Source organism: Calidris pugnax, unplaced genomic scaffold, assembly GCF_001431845.1.
Source record: "Calidris pugnax isolate Ruff unplaced genomic scaffold, ASM143184v1 scaffold25, whole genome shotgun sequence".
Classification (NCBI taxonomy): domain Eukaryota; kingdom Metazoa; phylum Chordata; class Aves; order Charadriiformes; family Scolopacidae; genus Calidris; species Calidris pugnax.
The window spans coordinates 5,697,618-5,717,671 of NW_015090805.1; the positions used below are offsets into that span (position 1 = coordinate 5,697,618).

Here is a 20,054-nt window from a genome sequence, read left to right on the forward strand (position 1 = left end):
ATGCACTCAAGGTAACAGAAACCAAGAAGGTTTCTCAGCTGATAAGCAATTTGTGCTTGATGTGCAATAAAGCTCTGATGCTCTTGTGGGCCTTTGCTGCCTGGCATTGCCCTCTCTGAGTGCTGGCTGTGTTAGTGCAGCTCTCAGGCTAGGTGAGCATCTCACTCTTTCAAAAATATGTAGGCTGGACCTGAGCACAATCCTGCTCTCTGCTCTCTCTTTACCATTGTACAAAGTGTTTGTCCACACCAGGAGCTTTCAGCCTTCACAAAGGACACAGGCCCATGGGCAGCTCCAGAGGTTGCTCTCTACCGTATTGCCGATTCTATTTTATGCATGAAGACATCTCAGACAAGAAGGAAGAGTGGTTAAAACAATCAAAAAAAGATGGAGGAAAAGGCAGAACTTTGTAATGACGAAGGAGCAGGGACTCCTTTGGAGCAATAGTGAGGGAAGGGTGTATGATACAGGAGCTTAGAAAGTTCAGGAAAGAGCAATTATGTAGGAATGTGATGTGCAGCCTTCATAGAGCCATCCAGGTACAGCAGAGAAGCCTAGAAGATATAGCTGCTAGTGATAATATAGTTACAGTTTGATATCTTTGTAATGGAATAAAATGCTTTATCCCATCCCACCTCTATTAAAGCATATATTTTTCCCTTTAGAAGATCATAGCTCTTAATATTTTTTTACTATTAACTCTTAATTAGATTTAAAAAAAAGAAATGGCTAGCTTCATGAGCTGACTTTTAATCACTAGCATCATATACATTATTTTGGGGGTGGTTAAACTTAAAGAGAACTGAAGCTAGTATATTTGGAAACCTCTCTTATGTGGCACTGTATATAAAGTGCACTGTATATAAAATGCAATCAGCAGTACTATCCGAGGAACGTATAGATTTGCTGTCTGACATATATCTTTAGTCTGATTGACTAAGAGTTTGTCTGGATACTCCAGTTAAAATGTATTCAAATCCTCAAGACACAATACAGATATCTATGTGGCACTGTACGAAACGTAGGTAAAAAGTTAAGTCAAGTCAGGTACTTGGAGCACAGTTATATTACTGCAAGGCTCTTGCAGACTAATTTACTTGTTGACTTCCAGAAGCTGTTTGGGGATCTCTAGGCAGTATTGCACTGTGCTGAGACCTCCCTTACAGAAAACAGCCTTTGGTTTTAGTTTGACACAATAAACATGAATGCCATCTCTAGCTTCAGCTGACAACGAGCACGAGTCTCCTAGAGCAGTCGAAACCCTTTGTCAGCTTGGTCTAAGCACCAGGAGACTGGCAAGAGCAACAGTGCGATGATTTTCACCCTGGTTTGCATTTTTATTAGTGAATATTTTATACTTCTGTCATTTATGATCACGTATAATATAATATATTGTACACATTATTAAAATATCTCCACAGAGTCTAAAGACTTGAGGTGATGCCACAATTGAGCCTGCACAGTTCAAGCAGTAGACAGTTCCTGCCTCAGAGATGTAGAGTCTATTTAGATAAGATAGATAGTACGTGTGGGTTTGAGGGGTAGAGGGAGGCATGCACTGTGTGATAGCAACAAACAGTGTGCTAGTTTCACAACCATTCTTTTTGGAAGTGTGGGAGAGTGTGAAGAGAAGGAAGGTTAGTTATAAAGTTAGACGGAGAGAAAAGGAAAGGGAGAGAGCATTTTAGGAAAGGTGATGGTCTGGATAAGACGAGAGAATAATAATAAGAAACAGTATGTGGGGGTGAGGAGAACAGGAGGTAAAGGGTAGGAGCAAACCTTTAGCACGGCAGAAAGACGATAGTCAATATCACAGCAGTTTCAGAGATGGGGATTTATACCCCCTGTCTTTAGCCATATAACAAGTATTTGGTTTGATTTAGTCATGTTGGCTGTATTTCTAATGAGTTGAGCACTTCCACCAGCAATTCATCTATTTGAGACTCTGCTGGTTCCCCTCTGTTGATGCTACAGGGCGCCTAAATAACTTGCTTAGACTGCATATCCAAATTTTAAGTGGGCTGAACTTAGATGAAATGAATCCCAAGCCATATCTCCAAAGGTCCCCATTTTGACTGTTTCTGCTGCAGCTCCTTTTATTATCTTCATTAGCTCTGAAAAACTGGCAGATCGAAGTCCAAGGTTGTGACTGTGTATTTGGGGAAAGACAGAGTTTCATCCTAAGGTAGGAAGGTCACTGATAACAAAGTCATCATCTGGAAAGTGCTACTCTCTCATTTGACTGATTTTTCTGCGTGGAAGATGCTAACTTAAAAACAAAGTTTCAGTTCTTAAATTCAGAAAGGCTGGTTTACCTCAGCATTTCGCTTTTTTAATACTTTTGCAGTTTCACCAAAAAAGATCTGTGTAAGCGGCCTGAATATCAGCATAAGCAACCAAAAGTTCAATTTTCTTTCAGGCAGTAGTAAATGGGAGGTATTTTCATGTATTTTTCAGTAGGACAGGAAGGTATTTTCATTATTAACATTTTTGCATCATCTGACACATTAGTTATCCTTTTTTAACATGTCTGCTTTTGAAGATTTTTTTAAATAGATTGAACAACAAAAGGCTGCTAAAATTGGAAACTGTATGAGACATTTTGGTATTATTCAATCAGAGCCAAATCTGACACTTCAGACAGTTCTTGTTTAAGAACTTTCATTGAATGAATATGATCATAGCACAAAACAAAGAAATATGTCAGTTCTCCCAGTTGTATGTTCATCATTTAAGTCTCACAAGGTACCTGAGGAAACAGATTCAGTTTTGAAATGGTTGATCTGTTCTATTCACTTATGAGTTATTTTTACAATGCATCAAGGCAAGTATTAAACAAAGCATACTTTATTAGATCATCATTATCATAGAGTTTAAATAACAGTTTCTAGATTAGTTCAGGCATGCTTCTACTTATAATTTTTTCATTTGAAATCCACAGTCTATAAGTATTCTTTAAGTGATTCTTATTGAAATATGGAATTTAATGCTATAAGAATACAAACAACCAGCTGAGATTTTCCCTTTGAGGGACACAGAAGAAATGAGTTCATGAAAACCTAAGCATACACATTATTAACAACTGAAAAGATTGGATAAGCATTTTAAGTCTCTTTTCTATAGTGAATCTCTTCTTTTGTGTTTCTACCAACTTTTAAAAATAAGGTAGCTGCTATTATCTCAAGGTAACTTACATTTCTTCTGTTATAATTCAGAATATATTAATGAATTATGACCTAAAAAAAAAAAAATAGCAGTTTCTTAACAGTTTGATCCAAAAGTCTTTGAACTGGTAAAAACATCTCTACTGATTATAGGGCTTTTCACTATGCATTAATCATACACAGCCACCTTACCTGCACTCTGGAGATTTAGATGACAAAGCATATGTAAGATTATCCACTCTGTCTTGAAGACCGTTTACTGAGATGTAATTTGTGCTGGTTTGTCCAATGGAGTCTTAACAGCCCTAAGTAAAAAGCTTTCCAATCTTTTTAGTATAGCATCACTACGTCACTTTGTTGCCAGGATATTCTTCTTGATCTTCAGCTTATACTTACACTTGCTTAGTTTCACAATGTAGGCTAGAAATATTGTATGTAAGACTTAAATGCTGCATTGCAATTACCTTAATTCATAATTTGTTAGAACACCCGGGCAGAGCTTCTGAAAAGCAAACAATACATATAGTTCATTGGCTGTCAAAGTATAGAATTGGAAGTTCTGCTAGTGTTTAGTCAGCCCAACTCATTGTCTTAGAAGAGATGTATTTTTACTGGGATCTGAGGGAATCGAATAGATCTTCAGACATTCTGTAGGGTCTTCGTAATGGGAGATGAAAATTAAGTCGATACACTTCATCCTTTAGAGGAAAGAAACTAAGAAAATATTTCTGCCTTTAATCATGTAATACTACTACATTACTTAATGCCTTCTAGGTACCCAAAATATTTCTTTATTAACCAATCACTGTGTAATGTTCCCATTAGTTCTTTAATAGCCATTTTCTATTAATGCTTAAGTGACTCTTCTACATCTGACAGCAGAAGCAAGTATTTAACAGCATAAAAATGTAAACCAGAATTGTTCATAAAATAATCTAGAGCTTCTGGCACCATTACCACAATAAATTAAGGATATTTAAATGCCTGGAGTTCTGAGGTTTGCTGTCAAAGGTAGGATTTTTTAATGATTTTTAAATTCAAGTTCTCTGCAATCAATTTTAATAGTTTAAAAATGTGAAGTTCTTTAGGTTATTTAAGAAAAACTCAAAACCTGAGACTTCCTACAGCTTAGATCTTACTTAAGATGCCAAAAACTTAAGGTCTTCCTCTCAGTCCTTTTCTTTTTTGTTTTATAGACATAAGTATTATTTCTCCTGCAAACTCTCAGATTATTTTTTCTCTTTATCTTGTTCAAACAAATTTTAATTTATTTGTGTTCTGGTAGATGCAAGTACATTAAAAAAATGTCATACACACTCAACAGCAGTCAATACAGCTGCTTCTGTTCCTAGAAAGATTTCCTACCCTCAGAACCACCACATGCCATTCCCACTGTTGAATATGTGAATATTTGTTCCTTATAGTTAGAGAATGACAATGTATTTGCAATGAATTTAATGTACGACTCTGTGAGTTCCGTGTCTTGAGTCTGAGGGGAGTTGACAAGTTTCTTTGGAATTGCTGCTTGATTTTCTGCCTGGAAAAAAACAGAGATTTTTCCATACATGTTTCACAGACTAAGTGTGAATGATGAGTAAGTTAACTAAAAACTCTGAGAAATGTAAAAGCTATATTCTAGAACCCAGAGAAATAAATTTCATTCCTCCTGCTGTTAATGCAAATTTCATCCATGTAAAGCATCTTATATCAGAGCTACTGAGAGTGCTTTATGATGTCTGAACACATTAATGAGCCATACTCACCCCTAATGCTGGATAACTCTAGTGAACCCAGCTAAGGTACACCCTCGGTGAACTCTGCTCACTCTATCTATTCAAATACTGTATTTTAAGCTCATTCCAACTGTTGCAAATTGAAATCACCTTTTGTGCCAAGGACAGGATAGTCTTCTAAAATGTATTCTTAGCCATTCAAACACTGGGATCTGCAAGGGAATGCAGATTACTTGCTAGTATTCTCACCTTCAAAGCTGAGGATGAAGCTAACTTGCTTGAGATCACACTGTGCTGGGTCCTGCATGAATATAGTCATTACAGTCCCTACCCCAAAACTTAATTCTAGAAAACAAGAGACAAACCAGGCATAGAATCACAGAATCTTCATGGTTGGAAGGGACCTTTGAGATCATACACACACAAAAAAAACCCCACAACAATCTCGGGCACTAGAGCATGCCCTAAAGTGACACGTCTACATGTTTCTTAAATACCTCCAGGGATGGTGACTCCACCGCCTCCCTGGGCAGGCTGTTCCAGTGCCTGACCACCCTCTCAGTAAAGTAATTCTTCCTGATATCTAATCTAAACCTCCCCTACTGCAACTTCAGACCATTTCCTCTGGTCCTGTTATTATTCACTTGGGAGAAGAGGCCAAGAGGCAGTTGGAACCAATCACCCTTCCTTGGGATGGGCAAGACAGAATAATAAAAATAAACAAGATATACACTATTTTTTAGCTTTGGGTCAGGGAGGCATGAAAAGCAACTCCCACAAATCTAGGCAGATACATACATATATATACAGCTTGAATTTTAATAATAGACCCTCTCAGTAAAGTAATTCTTCCTGATATCTAATCTAAACCTCCCCTACTGCAACTTCAGACCATTTCCTCTGGTCCTGTTATTATTCACTTGGGAGAAGAGGCCAAGAGGCAGTTGGAACCAATCACCCTTCCTTGGGATGGGCAAGACAGAATAATAAAAATAAACAAGATATACACTATTTTTTAGCTTTGGGTCAGGGAGGCATGAAAAGCAACTCCCACAAATCTAGGCAGATACATACATATATATACAGCTTGAATTTTAATAATAGCAAAATGCAATAACACAGCACATCTCATTGTTAGAGGTCCTAAAGATGGGCTATTAAGCTATTTTTTCCCTTTGTTGGATATGTGTCCAGATAGAAATGAAAGTTCATATGGTATTTTTCAAAAGGCAGTCCTTCCAACAATCCCTCTCAAATCTAAAATAAGCTATGCTTTCGAGTGTAGGCTATTGCTAAAATGAATAACACGTAATGAGTGCTGCATTTGCCTACACACCATTGCCTAACAACCAGTATCTAATTCATTACTGTAAAGCATTTGAGGATGTCACGAGTATGAAAGACACTATATAAAATGAAATTCTATTAGTCTCATTTAATAGTGTTTCAAACATAACATCATTTCCATGTAGTTGGAAAAGTAATTTAAGATATCCCAAGATAGATTACTCTAAGCTAAAATTTTAGAAAAGATTCTTTGCCTCTTGCTCATTGAATTTGCATTTAGTGATTGAATAGCTATTGCTTTAAAGGATACATCAATGAAATTACTAGGGACTTACCACTGAATTACTTTCAAAAGTAACAAAGCTTCACAAAAATTATGTGCAATGGATGTAATGTATTTGAGTTCTGAGCCATAGCTCAGCCAGTACAGGACTGATGAAATACTACAAAAAAATTTGGCCAAAGTTTTCTTCAACAGATTCCTAGCATTGCGGCACAGTCTGCGCTCATGAACTAGCAAAAGAACAGGAGAAGTTTCAGCCATGCAGTAAACAAACAAAACAAAGACAATGATCTCATCAATTTGTGCCAGCTGAAGGTAACAGCCACTGAAAAGGAAGTTACAGGATGTACCCATTTTCTTCTATCAGAAAAATTACAGGAAGATCATGCACTCTCTTGCCCCAGAATTTTTCCTTAAAAGAGAAGTGACCAAGCTACTCCGTATATTGATTCCCATCTGGAATTTGGTGCAATCCACATTCTCTGCTTATGCATGACTGAAAATATTAAGTCTGCACTGCCTTGTTGGTGCTATTGGCATCTTCTTGTGCACCCTCTGACAGAACCTATGGCAGACCATACAGCATGGGAAGTCAGGCAAGGAGAGCTTTAAACAAAGGTGCCTGTTTTTCTTTGGTTGAGAATTGAAAGAGTAATGTGAAAGCCACACTTTCTGTGTTGGCACTTAGAGCATCACATTAAACCCATGAACATCACAACGGCATGATAATTTGAGATTAAAGTCAGGACACCACACCACAGTCTCAAGATATTGTAGGATTGGAAAACTGTTCATTTGCCTTAAGGAAGCTTATAGAAAGGAAATATCTTTACCCAATTATTCAGTGAGAAAAGGCACCATGACATGATAATAATGTTCAAGTTTCACAGCAGTGTCAAACAAACTCAGGCCAGACACATAGCTGAAAAGAAAAAATAAAAAATAAAAAGGGGAAAAGGCTCCACTAGAAAAAGAGTTTCCAGCCTCTTTCTTATATCCTCAGCTGAATGAAAGACCTCACCAACAGTGTAAAGGCAGAAAGCGTTATAAATAGCCATTTTTACTAGTTGAAGTTAACACGCTTCATATACCAATTTACATTTCACATGTCCCTTCTTGCAATATAATCTATCACTTGCACTTTACATGCATATCATTTAAAATATGAAGAGCAGGATTTCTTGTTTTTTATGCACCCAGGAAGACGGTAGACATCTCACACAGGTGTGCAAGGGTAACACATGCCTGCACACAATCCAGTCTCTTACAAGAGCACAGTCAGTCTCTGCTGCTCCCCTGAGGTTGTGGAAGATTTGGGCTCTTGGCCCCAGGACAGGTGCACTGGCAGCAACAGCCCATGGATTCAGACCCCTGGAGAAATCACTGCATCCTGACTGCATAGCTACAAAAAAAGATGTGAGCCTCACTGAGCTAGGAGAGATGAAAAATAAGGCCTGCTTTTCATGATGTGCTTGTTTATTTGGTGATGTCAAGAGGGAATACTACCAAAGTCTGCCCTTAAAGACAAGTTCTGTCCTGAAATGAAACACTATGTTGTTTGCCTTTTTTTTTTTTTTTTAAAGTAAGTCTTACTCTGCTGTCAGTCTATATTCAAAATTACATCTGCTGAAGTCAGGACCAAAAGTATGTTTTAATGTTTTTTCTTCCCCAAGTTAATCTGTTAGAACTCATTCTGTCAGAAAGGATGGAATTCCTTCTTTATCTGCCATCAAAACCCAAATTTCTTAGAGGTGTTCAAACTTTCTTAAAATATGCCATTTTGATAAAAGAGACAAGTGGAAAAATTTGCTTAGTTTTCAGAACTTCATAGTGTGTGGGTGTGGGTGCACATACTAGTGATCATTAGAGAACAGATAAATACAAAACTTGAGAGAATAATTTCATATAGATTCTAAACTTTAGTGATAATAGTAAAAAAAAGATTATTTTTTTCAATGAAATACCTAGAAAACAGAATGTTTATTGAGAAGCAACATTCATACAAGAGTACCTTTATCTGCTCAGGAAGGAAGATCAGAACTTCAGTAGTCCTGGTCATTTTTCTTTGGAAAAGTAAACCAAACTCTTTCAATATTTTCAAATGCAGCAATTAGTTGAGTCTTGCCTTCCATTTCATGTTGTCTCTTTAATGGCAAATTTCACACCTGTCAAAGTATCACAAGTCTGAGAACCTTAGCTTCCTTCTTTAATCTGCTGTACTTGTAACTGCTGCAGTGAAGATATGCAATTTCTTTACATGTAAAGGTTTCTGTGCTTACCTGTTAGTGGTCTCAGGACACTGCTGGAGAAAAAAGTACATTCTGTTAGTGCTTGCCTTTATCAACTTCTTCAAAACAAATATTTGGTCATTAGCAGAACTCAGAGGCTCAAAAATTTCTAACCTTCTCCTTATATTTAAGAATTTCACTTTACAAGGAAATGACATTCTAGTCTTCTATTTCCTTATGGTAGACTTCGTCATTAGTAGAAAGTATTTCATAATATTCAAGATCAAAGCATTAATATTTAAAATCACAGCTTGTTATTAGTCTAATAAATCCAGCCTTCCATCTTCAGGGCTCAACACTGATCTTCCCCAACTGTTCGTTCATGATAAACTACAAGTTCTGTAGTGGAAAGAGGTGTTTTAAGGTCAAATTATAAAGCAACATGGACACAAATTACTGATGATTTTCACAGTGCTGTGCTTTCCTTTGATGATTAATACCATGCAAGAAATTGCCATACAGGACCTTTTTTTTTTTAACTGGCACTCTTGTGCTATTTCTTTCTTCTTCCTTTTTTCTTTCATAGTAATACATGAATCTGATGTTGAAGGCTACATTCTCAACAGGTCTTAGGGCATTAACCTCACCACAGCTTCAGGACATAACCTTAAACCTTTCTCTTAATTTGAAATGCTCTAAGGGGTGTACATACAGTTGTGAAGCATTATGTACTTGTTTCATGCATTCCAATGTTTCCTATTACTATGAAGTGTGAGCTTTTTGTTAGCAGCAGTCTAGCTTTCTGAAGTGCAAGTAGTAGCTATATTTGGTAGAGAAAATATTTCTTTTAGATTTTTTGCACTAGATAGAAGCCAGTACTGGGATAGGAGAGAGATGGACAGACCTCACCTCCTCTCAAATCAAGAGATGATTCTACTCTTTTAAAGAAAGCAGGAAAGGTAGCACTTGTGGACAGCCTGACACCCCTGCTGCAGGGTCTGCTCATGTACTAGCCATATAGAATTGGAAGACTACATATATACCTTCAAATAACACCAGGCAGGGACCATTCTCACACCATTCTTAGCCCTTGGCTTACCCCAGTGCCGTTTGTTGATACAGACCCAGCCAAAAAGAGATGCCATCATGTTGAATCCTGCCCCCAGCCATTTCAGGAGCTTCTGCAGGCCACTCCGCCCAGGAACCCACACCTTGTACCAGAACTGATACAGGCAGCAGGGGGCAACTCTTTTGGGTTGCTGCCTGTTTAAGTCATATTTTAGAGGAAATTCTCTCCTCTGCTGAGGTTTTGGGGAAAAAAGGCTGCGGGGATCATGAGCTGACATGCATACCCATAGCCCATGAGACCCTCTCTCGCAGCCTTGACAGAGGTGGAGGCAGGCTTACACACACATTATTAGTAAGCGTTGACATCCAGACCTTTTCCTTTTGGCTTTTCCAACTAGACTTGTCAGCTGTGGTTAAAACTAGTGAATGTCTGAGCTGTTTGCATTTTGAAGAACTCTGTGGGGTAAGAGACAGGTAACCACTAGTTCTGCTTACCCACAGGGCTGGAATTCAGTCACTGAAGATGCTTGCATACTTTCAGGGATCATAAAGGTGAGAGCAGCCCCATTGCATCTTCTCAAACCCAGCTAAATAAAGTTTAAAAGACTTTGAAGGGCTGAATGTTTTAATTCAGCCCGAACTCTGCCTATGAAATCAGGAGATTGGACCCAGCCTCCATTGTTCTGGCTGAGGCATGCTTTGGGACATCAGTCCTCTGTTGAGGAGAATTCCACAAAATCTAAGAGCTCTGAATTGCCCAAGCCTTCTGTCAAAACAGGCTTAGTTACAACATCTACAACACGTGTCTGAAACAGGAAAACAAAATTAAATTTAAAAAATTATGCCAAAAACAATGACAAAGATAAGCAAGTTTGATTGGGAGTCCCTCAGGTAGCAAAGAAATAAATGAAGCAGTACTTCAGTCAGTTCATTTCAGTGTCAGACCCAGTACCATACCACTCACTCCAGCTTCTGTATGAATTTTATTTATTTCTAAATAAGTGCTTTCTTTCCTTCAGTATATCTGTTTTGTGGGGTGGTCATTTTCATATCTTTTGTCAGGAAGGCCTAACACACTTGCAAATTTTAGTGCAGAGCACAAAACAGAAGAGGATTTTCTCCTCCGTTATCACTATGATTGAATAACTTCAATTTATCCAACTAGATTCACAGACACAGAAATAAATACAAGTTTCAAACTTCATAGTTAACACAATTCAGACACTACAAGAAAAAAGTCCCTAGAGGTGCAGGCTATTTGGGAGTAAGGTTAAATCCCTAAGTAAAGTATAAATATATAAAGGATTAATGTCCTTCCCTCACATTGCCACTTGCACTCAAGTGTATGTATATTTATATATATATAATATATATATGTTTGTTTTTCATTTTGTCTGTTCCCCCAGGAGAAGCCCAAAAGAGAAACAGAGATGGCCAAATTGACAGAGTCAATGAGTGAGTACAAATAGGAAGTTCAACCACTTTCTTTTTCCATCCGTCCTCCTCCCTTACATAACGCCACAAAACCAGAAAATAGTGCTTGCATTCAGGGATCTCATTCAGCCCTGTCTTCACTCCTAACTTCATCATAAATCATTCCACTCCTAAAAATAAATTTAAAAAAAAGAGGAATCCCCAAAACAAGGACTGCTATTTTCTTCATGCACTGTTTAAATCACCTGTATTTGGACATGAATCCAGCAAAGCAGCTGTTACGTTTGACTTCATGAGCCTAAGTTTTACTTAAATAGACTGTAACTGCTTGTGGATTTAACGAGTGCCTGATTTATATGATTCAAGTTACTGCATATATTCCTTTATGAGCTTACAAAAGGTTGCACTAAACCCAGTTCAATTGTTCAGGATTGTTGCCTGTGCCAGATTCATCCAATAGGAATTATGCCCTGAAATATATGTGGAAAGCTTTCCATTGATTCCACTGGTTTCCAAGAGGTGTGCATTGTCTTAAATATGTAACCAACAAGAGGTAGTTTGTAATTCTGCCATAATATGGGATCTAGATAATGGAGTAGAGCCTATAAACACTTGTAGCTGAGAGATTCATTCAGACTGGATAATCTATTTCTGAACAAAATTTGGAGGCAATTTAGGACAAAATCCTGGCAAACCACAGTCTCTTTCCCTAGACTTATCTAGCTCCACAGCCTATGCAAGATTAAATAAATGGACTTTAAAAGGGAGAAATCTTTTACTCTGCTTAACCAGAGACTACAGAAAGACACAAACACAGACATGCATAAGACTCATTTACATTAAAAAGTTGTTTCCAGTTGATTTTTTCTGTTAGTGTGTGAAGGACCGCTCCCAGGACAGCACTTCCGCACCGTATTGCTCCCTCAGTTCATTTCACTTCCCTTTGAAATCATTCTCTGTATGTCCTACATATACCATTGCAGGGCAGAGTCACCCTGATTAGTTATAAAATATGAATTCAGCATCAGAAACAACCTATCCCACAAAAGGGTGCTGCAGACATGGGAGACACAATAGAGGCAGCAGAAGATCCAAGTAGGCAAAGGGTATACTCCTAAAGCTTCAAGCACAGTTACAGGACGCAGAAGTCAACCTGCAAGCTTCTCTCCCCGTGGGGGAAACACTGCTAATCAGTAGCAGACTACAGGCAATGGCGTGAGATACATGGTAACCTACTGATGAGTAGTTAAATTCTCATTAAAGCACTTGATGGAGGTGTGCGTTGTTATCTGAATGCTGCTCTGTCCACTTCCTCTTCTCCCACACTGTCTGCCTCTCATAAGACTGGCAAAATTCAAGTTTACAAGGGAGATTCATAGATGAGATTTTTAATTTTCTGACTTACCAACAGGATCCACATTCTTATACTTCCTGCAGTATTCCTAAGTAGAAAGGAGTATTTCTCCATGGTGCAGCAAAGCCTATGTGGTAACAGTATAAAGGCCAACAATATAGCTTAGCAAGGCCCAAAAGGACAATCATACCAGACCCGAGGGAACCCCTCCACTCTAAATAATGGTACTTTTGCTCCCTTAATCTCTGTGGATGTACAATGTTAAAATTTGAAACATCCTGCAACCTCATCAGTTCTCTGGCATTGCTGGATGGCTGTATAATTACGTATTGATGGAGGGCTGGAAGATGGATGGAACAATGGAGGAACCTGGTATCAAAGGTGGAAACAGATAAGCAGTATCTGCTCTATGAGTTAGGTACTTGCTGGACTTTGCACAGCCTTTCTGAAACAAGGTTAAGGAATCTCACCAAAAAGTGTTAGGGGAAAGCAAGCAGACTTTATCAATGGTCTGAAGAGTCAAAGGAGTGGTCTCCTCTGACTTTATAACCGATCAGGAATGCAGTAAATTTTATAAGTGATCAGGAAAGTAAGCTCAAAAATTCACTGTGCAGTTCCTTTAGAATTCATGTTTGTCTTGTGAATTACTTTAATTTTGCTTCTTTAGATAGCATGCATCTTAAAAGGATTTACTGCTGCTTTGTATGAGGATTTGTTCATACTTCATGCAAGACTTTTATGAAATTTTCAGATGATTGCATGACATCTGAAAATATTTTTAATAAATGATAAACTATGTTGCAAGCTGGAAAGAATTTTCTTACTGAATGTACAGCAGCGCCCATTTTAAAGCTAGTGCAGATTAAAAGGAAATTAATGGAATAGGAAAGCAACAAACTGGCATAGGGTGGGCCTCTGCTTTAGACTGCTGGGCCTTTTTCCTGGAACTGAGGAAATAATGAAAGGCCTTCAAGGCCTTAGAGATTTTCAAAGGTCTCAAGATAGAGCTTGATCATGGTACCAATATAACAAAATTATTATTTTCCTTTCAGTCTCACCTAAGTGCTGTGCTCCTTGTCTCTTTCCTCTGTTCACATCTCTGCACAGTTTGAGAAAAAATCAATCACCTTCCCTCCATTGCTCTTTTTCTCTCTATCAAAATGCCCTGATGAACTTACCAAACACTGCTCTCTGTCCCTTTTTCTCCATAAAGATTCTCTGGATGTTTCTGCAGTAGGAAAATCCCCATACCTGCAATTCCTGTCACAGTACACTCTAAGAGGAAGACTGAGAGAACACTGATGCAGTAGTTGTTCCAAGGCTGTTATCTTTGCCAGCAGGGATAACAGTCTGTATTTTTGTCATATTTTGTATTTCCATTCTCAGAGGATCTGTCGCATTGTAGGGAAGATTGGTACAGAAAAAAATGTTTAATACTTTCTGTCTTATTTCTATAGAACCTTTATGATGATTGAAAGATACAAGGTATCATGACAGAGTCTTGTGTGTGTTGAGAGGACTGTGTGCCTAGAAAGCTAAAAAAAAAAAAGAAAAAGTGAGAGAGAAAATCATTTAAATACAACACTTAAAGTGCTAATTAGAAAGAAATGTTGGCTAAATTTTTAGGGATAGTCCCTTAGAGCTGATATAGAAGTAGAAATGCATAATAATAAGACCACTCTTTGCCCCAAGATATTATTTTACAACACTTGCACATAATTAATAGAAAGCCACCATAATTAAATTGAGCCCCAGGGAGCTGTCCAAGAATTCCTTTATAATGCCTTAAAATCCATATGCATATGCCTGAGTTGAGCAATTTACCTCATATAATTTCAGAATATTTAAAAGCTGAGCAAGGAAAAAAAAAAAAAAAGGGGAAAAAAGGGGAAAAAAAGGGAAAAAACCCACCAACTGGAAACCAAATTTTTTTCACTATCGGTTTTGTTTTCTTCAGTCCTGGTTGTTCTCAAGCTTCCCGTGCACTGGTGGTAATTTTTAACTTAAATGATGTAATCATCTTGCCTGTGAATACCTAAAGCACAGCAAGCAATGTAGGAGAACAAATGTTAAGTGGTACAGGAAAGTATCAGATGTTCAGCCTGATGTAGTTGGCCAATATGAAAAATTAGATATTCAGATAAACATCCTATACAGAGGTATTCAGTCCTCAGGAATGATCACCGTACTTTGGAGAATAAGAATTATTACAAGACATTTATTGAGTAGCCAAATATGATAATGCCTTGATAGTACCTTAGAAAAGTCCTCTTAGGGTCCAGTGTCATGACTGAAAGGAATTTCCGCTTTAGTTTCACCCGTTTCTTCTCCTGTTATCCAGCTCATCAAGGTGTACAGCACGTTCCTGAGTTGCTTTGGGTGAAAGAAAACTGTCTACATCACAACCCCTAAGTCGTGTCTATGGGATGTCTACCTTATCTCAGGGATTAGTTGGTCGCTTTTGCGACATGATGGCTCACCAGCTTCCATAGCACCTGCAAAGCTCTACTTGTTGTCCTGATATTTCTAAAAGCCCTAACAGAGTGCTCTTTGCTGAAGACCAAGTGAGAATACAAATGTATGTCTTTCATCCAGACTGAGCTCTGAGGTCTTCAGGTCACTGGTGTACAGACAAGTTTGTACAAACTCTTCTCACTAAGATGAGGAGGAAGTCCAAGGCCTCAGCTTCAAATTATGCAGAAGTATGGATCTAGTGTGCCATATGAAGGCTGCAGCATCATCAATGTGTGATATGAGCAGTGTGAACTTGCTACAGGCTAGAATCGAAAATGGGCATGGTTGGGTGCCTTAAAGCATTTAAACAGAGAAGTGACATCCAGTTAAGATGTTCTTCAGCCACAGGGGCACATCAGTAAACAGTCATGTTTGCTCTTCTACTCTGTTAGGCCACACAGTACACCTGCATGAGGGCAGCCGGAGACAGAAGAATTGGTTTCAAATAAGGAGGTTCCTTCATTTGTTACAAAAATGTTTACTCCAATTGTCTGTAAATTCACTTCCAAAGACAGTGAAATAATGAATACTGAGACCTTAGATGACTCCAGATAAAACCTTCTGAATTATGCAGACCATGAATTTTACTCAGGGGGGTAAAAAAAAATAAATCAAGCTAACCTGAAAGAATTTCAGGACAGAAAAGCCCTAGGAGAGATCTCGTTTGTGATGGAGTGCTTTTCCCAAAAGCTTTCCTTTTCTTCTCTACAGTGTCTGAATCTGAAGTGTCCCTATTGCTCTCTCACTTGTGGAGAGGCTTTATAAAGAGAAAAATGTTTCTGCTTTGAGTTACTTTTAAAGTCACAGCATTTTGAGGTTTACATGTGCCAGTGTACTCTGGAATTTTTTGAGCAGTTCCAATTATTTTGAATTATTGCTTCATAACACATAAGAAAAATGTATGGTACATTACAGTAAATATAGGACCTTTCTACTTCAACTTTTGTTTTTCCCAGTACTACACCTTTCATCTTTTTCTTTTGGTCAGAAACCTAACCTTTTTACTATCACATCATGAGTGGGTGGTGAATGCATAAATGCTTTCTTGTGTGAACACACCACTAGTTGTGCATACACAGAATCAGGACTTTGAAGAACTGATCCCAAAGCCACCTCATCAGTCTAGAATACTGATTCTTCAGTCTCAGAAAGCATTTCTAAGTACGAATATCCAGTTCAACATTTTCCACTGATATCAAGCACCATCAATTCATTAGAAAAAGCAGATTCTTATAATACAAAACTCAAGTGCAAAAACACCAAACCATTTAGAAAACACATTCAAGAAAGTAATTTGCCTGTGCTTGGGGAAGTTGGAGTCATTTATGTTCAAGATACTCAGTTATCCTTTTATGGTTATCCATTTCATGAGGGTGTGCCAAGAGTAGAACAGGAAGGCTAGTTTTCCCACACAGTGTATTTTCATAATCTCTTACTTTTCAGTAAGAAAACAGTTCTGTTGTGAGAGTTATTTCTGGAGGAGTAGCTTTGTAGCAAATATTGAGCCATAGAGATAAATGTTTTATTAAGTGGAACTTCTAATTATTATTAATTTGATACTGTATGTAGCAGTTGATGACATTTATTTCAAAATTAACTCCTTAAGTCTTTGGTGAAATTTAAATTACAAGTAACCAGAGTTTGTATTATATTATTATTATTAGTAGTAGTAGTATTAATAATAATAATAATAGTAATTGGAGAGTTGTTGTTATTTTAGCAGGAATTATCTGATGCGTATAATGGAAAGAACAGAAAGAACAATGCTATTATCCTTAAATGAAAATGAAGTCTATTCTTCATGGTAAAGGTCAGGTTTTAAGAAGAAGAATGAAATTATAAAACAGGAGTTCATTATGCAAGAAAACAAGAAGTTCTGTTGTTTCAGTGATGCACTAGCAGGGGCTTAGAAGAACTGTGAATTTATATATGCAATAAGAAACAAAAGAAACTCATCTTAATAAGGAAGCTGATTGACAGTATTTCCAGTCCTCAATATACAACAATGTGAAGAGTATTTTCTTCACATTCTCCGAGCTTTTAAGGGTCTTGTCTTTAACTTCTCTCTGCAAGTGTGAGGGACAGATATTTTTTTTCTCATGCGAAAATTGAGAAACTCATATAGTCATATGATTCAAGAAGCTTAGCTTTTTCGAAAATGTATTAAAATTTGATAGCACTGCTGTATTACTTCACTAAGGTAAAATTTTTGTTAAAATTAAACTGGAAATGTCAGGGATGAGATAACCAAGAGCTGAATGATGAATGAAGTAAAAATTTCTGGTTTTCTAGTTAAGAACAGTGATTACATTTAGACTGCATAGTACCACTTCATATTGAAACACTGTTTTTCCTGTTACTTACACTTTTAACAGCATTTATTCTGTTGAGGTCATTTTTCATGGTAGATGTGTGTTTCAAAACTTCCCTTACTTTTATTACCTCAGGATCACCCACTTCTAAAACAGAGGCTAGAGTCAGCTGACACTATTTAATTCTCAGTGCCTTTCCTTTGCATTTTCATGGTCCATGGCACAGCGAAGCTGCGTTTTTCAGTCACATCCTTCCCAAACACTCATCTCCTATGCTAAATTAAGTGGTCTAGACACAAAGATATTAGATAAAGCACCTCCAAAGACTCCTACAGCACTCCTGCTATAGAACTCAATCCACAGTCATACTGCAACAACATCTGATCAGGGCAAAATTGTGACTCCGTATCAGATTTGGTATGAGAGACACTTAAGTGTAAGGTGGTCTTTAGAGGGGAAATACATGCCCGGTGTTTCTGGGCATGACCCAAATTAGTTTACGCATGTGCAGAAATTTAATACTGAAAGCAGAAGTCACTTCAGATTTTAAGTACCAGTTTTTGAAGACTTCTGTATGGGACTGAGTTGCCAAAAATGTCGGTTAGGTGGCTAAAGCTTTTTTTCAGGCCACATTTTCTTATGATAGCCTAAATAATATGGGTATGTTCACATCTGGGCCAATTAGCATTGCACCCTTAACTGTCTATTTCCAGCTATTTGGGGCTTGGCTTCATAATTTTAATGCTCTTCTAACTCAGAGGTTTTTCTATTTTTATTTAACATGCATTTAGATCTTCTGAAGGTGCTAATCAACAATGGACTTCAGTTGGAGAAGTGAGCAGTGTGCAATGCTGAAAGACCATGTAAAGGGCAGGAAGTCCATATTCACTCAGGATAAAGAAGTCATTAAAAATGTCTGATCAATTGTTTTCACAGAGAGCAGATGAGTTGAATTAAACGGTGAAAAACAGGATCAATGTTTCTGAAAGCTGTAGAAAACTGTCTGACCTGGATCAGGCTTATTGAGCTATCAAGCAGATAAGAGACCATAATGGATTTTAGTTCCAGGAAGTAAGCATAGCATGAGGGATAGGAAAGAATGCTGTTCAACAGTAAAGGGAAAAACAATCCAAAAAAAAAAAAAAAGCAATCTGAGATGTACAAAAACAGCTGTTGAACAGGTAGTACTGTAAATGTATCAGATTTCAAGACCCTTAGACTTTGAAAATGAGTTGCAAAGGTATCCAGAATTGATGAATGAAAAACAGCATAGAACATGGTAGGATAAACCATTTGATGTGAAAGAGAAATACCCCACTTCAGGTCCCAGTTGCATTATTAACATAAGCAATGAGAGAAAGGTCTTATCATGGTATTTTTGACAGATGTCTTTTAAAAGCCTTATAATCGGGTATTAAATTAATCCCTAAAGCTAGACTATATTCTCCCTGTATTTTTCACCTGCCTTCCTTGCTCTTCAAACATTTGACAGGGGATAACAGGGACTATATTAACCATATTACAGGCAAAATAATGCCTACAAGTCAAACTCTCTCTTGTGCACAGAACATGTTAATTCAAACTGCATTATTTCTGAACCAATGCCTGCACTCACAGCTCAGGCTCTTCCAACTTTATTTACCACTTTTCCTTTTACCATAAAATATCTTGACCTACATGGCAGAGAAATCTAAAAAGACTCCAGTGGGAGTCATTGTCAACAGTAAGAGAGCTGTTAAACCAATAAGAATGAAGAGACCTGTAAGTTCTGTCCTCCTTTGAGTCAGTGCAGCACTGTTTCTAGATGCAGGGATAGCAGTGATTGTGCAATGGGGCTGTTCTGCAGCCCAACATCAGTTGGTCCCAGACTTCAGCATTGCTCCCTTTGCTGTCTGAGCCCATGCATGTTGCACAGCCTTATCTCTCTGCAGAATAGGGAGGACACAGTTGTGTGCCCCTGCTGATCTTCACAGTTAGCACCATGCACTGAATGAAATTCTGCTGTATAATGAGAGATTGCTCCTTCTTCCTATTACCATCCCTCCTATAAATAATTCCCCTATCTCCCCTCCTCAAATATTTGCCAGCTTGCAGAACGGCTCTCTAATCACCTCATAATTAAACTGCAGAATTAGATTGTATAGTCCACTTCAGCATTCAGTGGAAACCAGTCCTGGTTGTTCTTTGCTGAACTCCCTCCACTTTGTCAACTTCTTACTTCATAAGTGTATTTCTTAATCCACATACCTACAAGCAAATTCTCAACACAGAAGTAGCAGCAGCAAAGTTACATTGGGAAGCCTAGCTCTTACAATGGCGTATCCCATTTCACCTGGAAGTCTTCCACCGGATATCGGAGTTGGAGCCAAAACTGCACTTTCTCCTCTTAGTTTGGCTTAATGACTTATGTCTTAAAGACAAAGAATAAGAATAAAAAGAAACAGGAAAGGGAAAGGGAAAGGGAAAGGGAAAGGGAAAGGGAAAGGGAAAGGGAAAGGGAAAGGGAAAGGGAAAGGGAAAGGGAAAGGGAAAGGGAAAGGGAAAGGGAAAGGGAAAGGGAAAGGGAAAGGGAAAGGGAAAGGGAAAGGGAAAGGGAAAGGGAAAGGGAAAGGGAAAGGGAAAGGGAAAGGGAAGTGGAAAAGAAGGGAAGGGAAGGGAAGGGAAGGGAAGGGAAGGG

At 37.9% G+C, this 20,054-nt stretch overlaps 1 protein-coding gene across 2 annotated transcripts in view; it reads left to right on the forward strand.

Annotated features, from left to right (window-relative positions):
* KCNJ6 (potassium channel, inwardly rectifying subfamily J, member 6) overlaps positions 1-20,054 on the forward strand; it is a 170,019-nt gene that overhangs the window by 37,622 nt on the left and 112,343 nt on the right. The window contains exon 2 of one of the 2 annotated variants that reach the window (XM_014938285.1): positions 11,170-11,218. The exons of the other annotated variant lie outside the window; for it this stretch is intronic. Within the exon in view, the coding sequence (XP_014793771.1) occupies positions 11,194-11,218 (25 nt within the window). The 5' untranslated portion in view covers positions 11,170-11,193. The remainder of the gene's footprint in view (positions 1-11,169; positions 11,219-20,054) is intronic. 2 annotated transcript variants of the gene reach the window in all.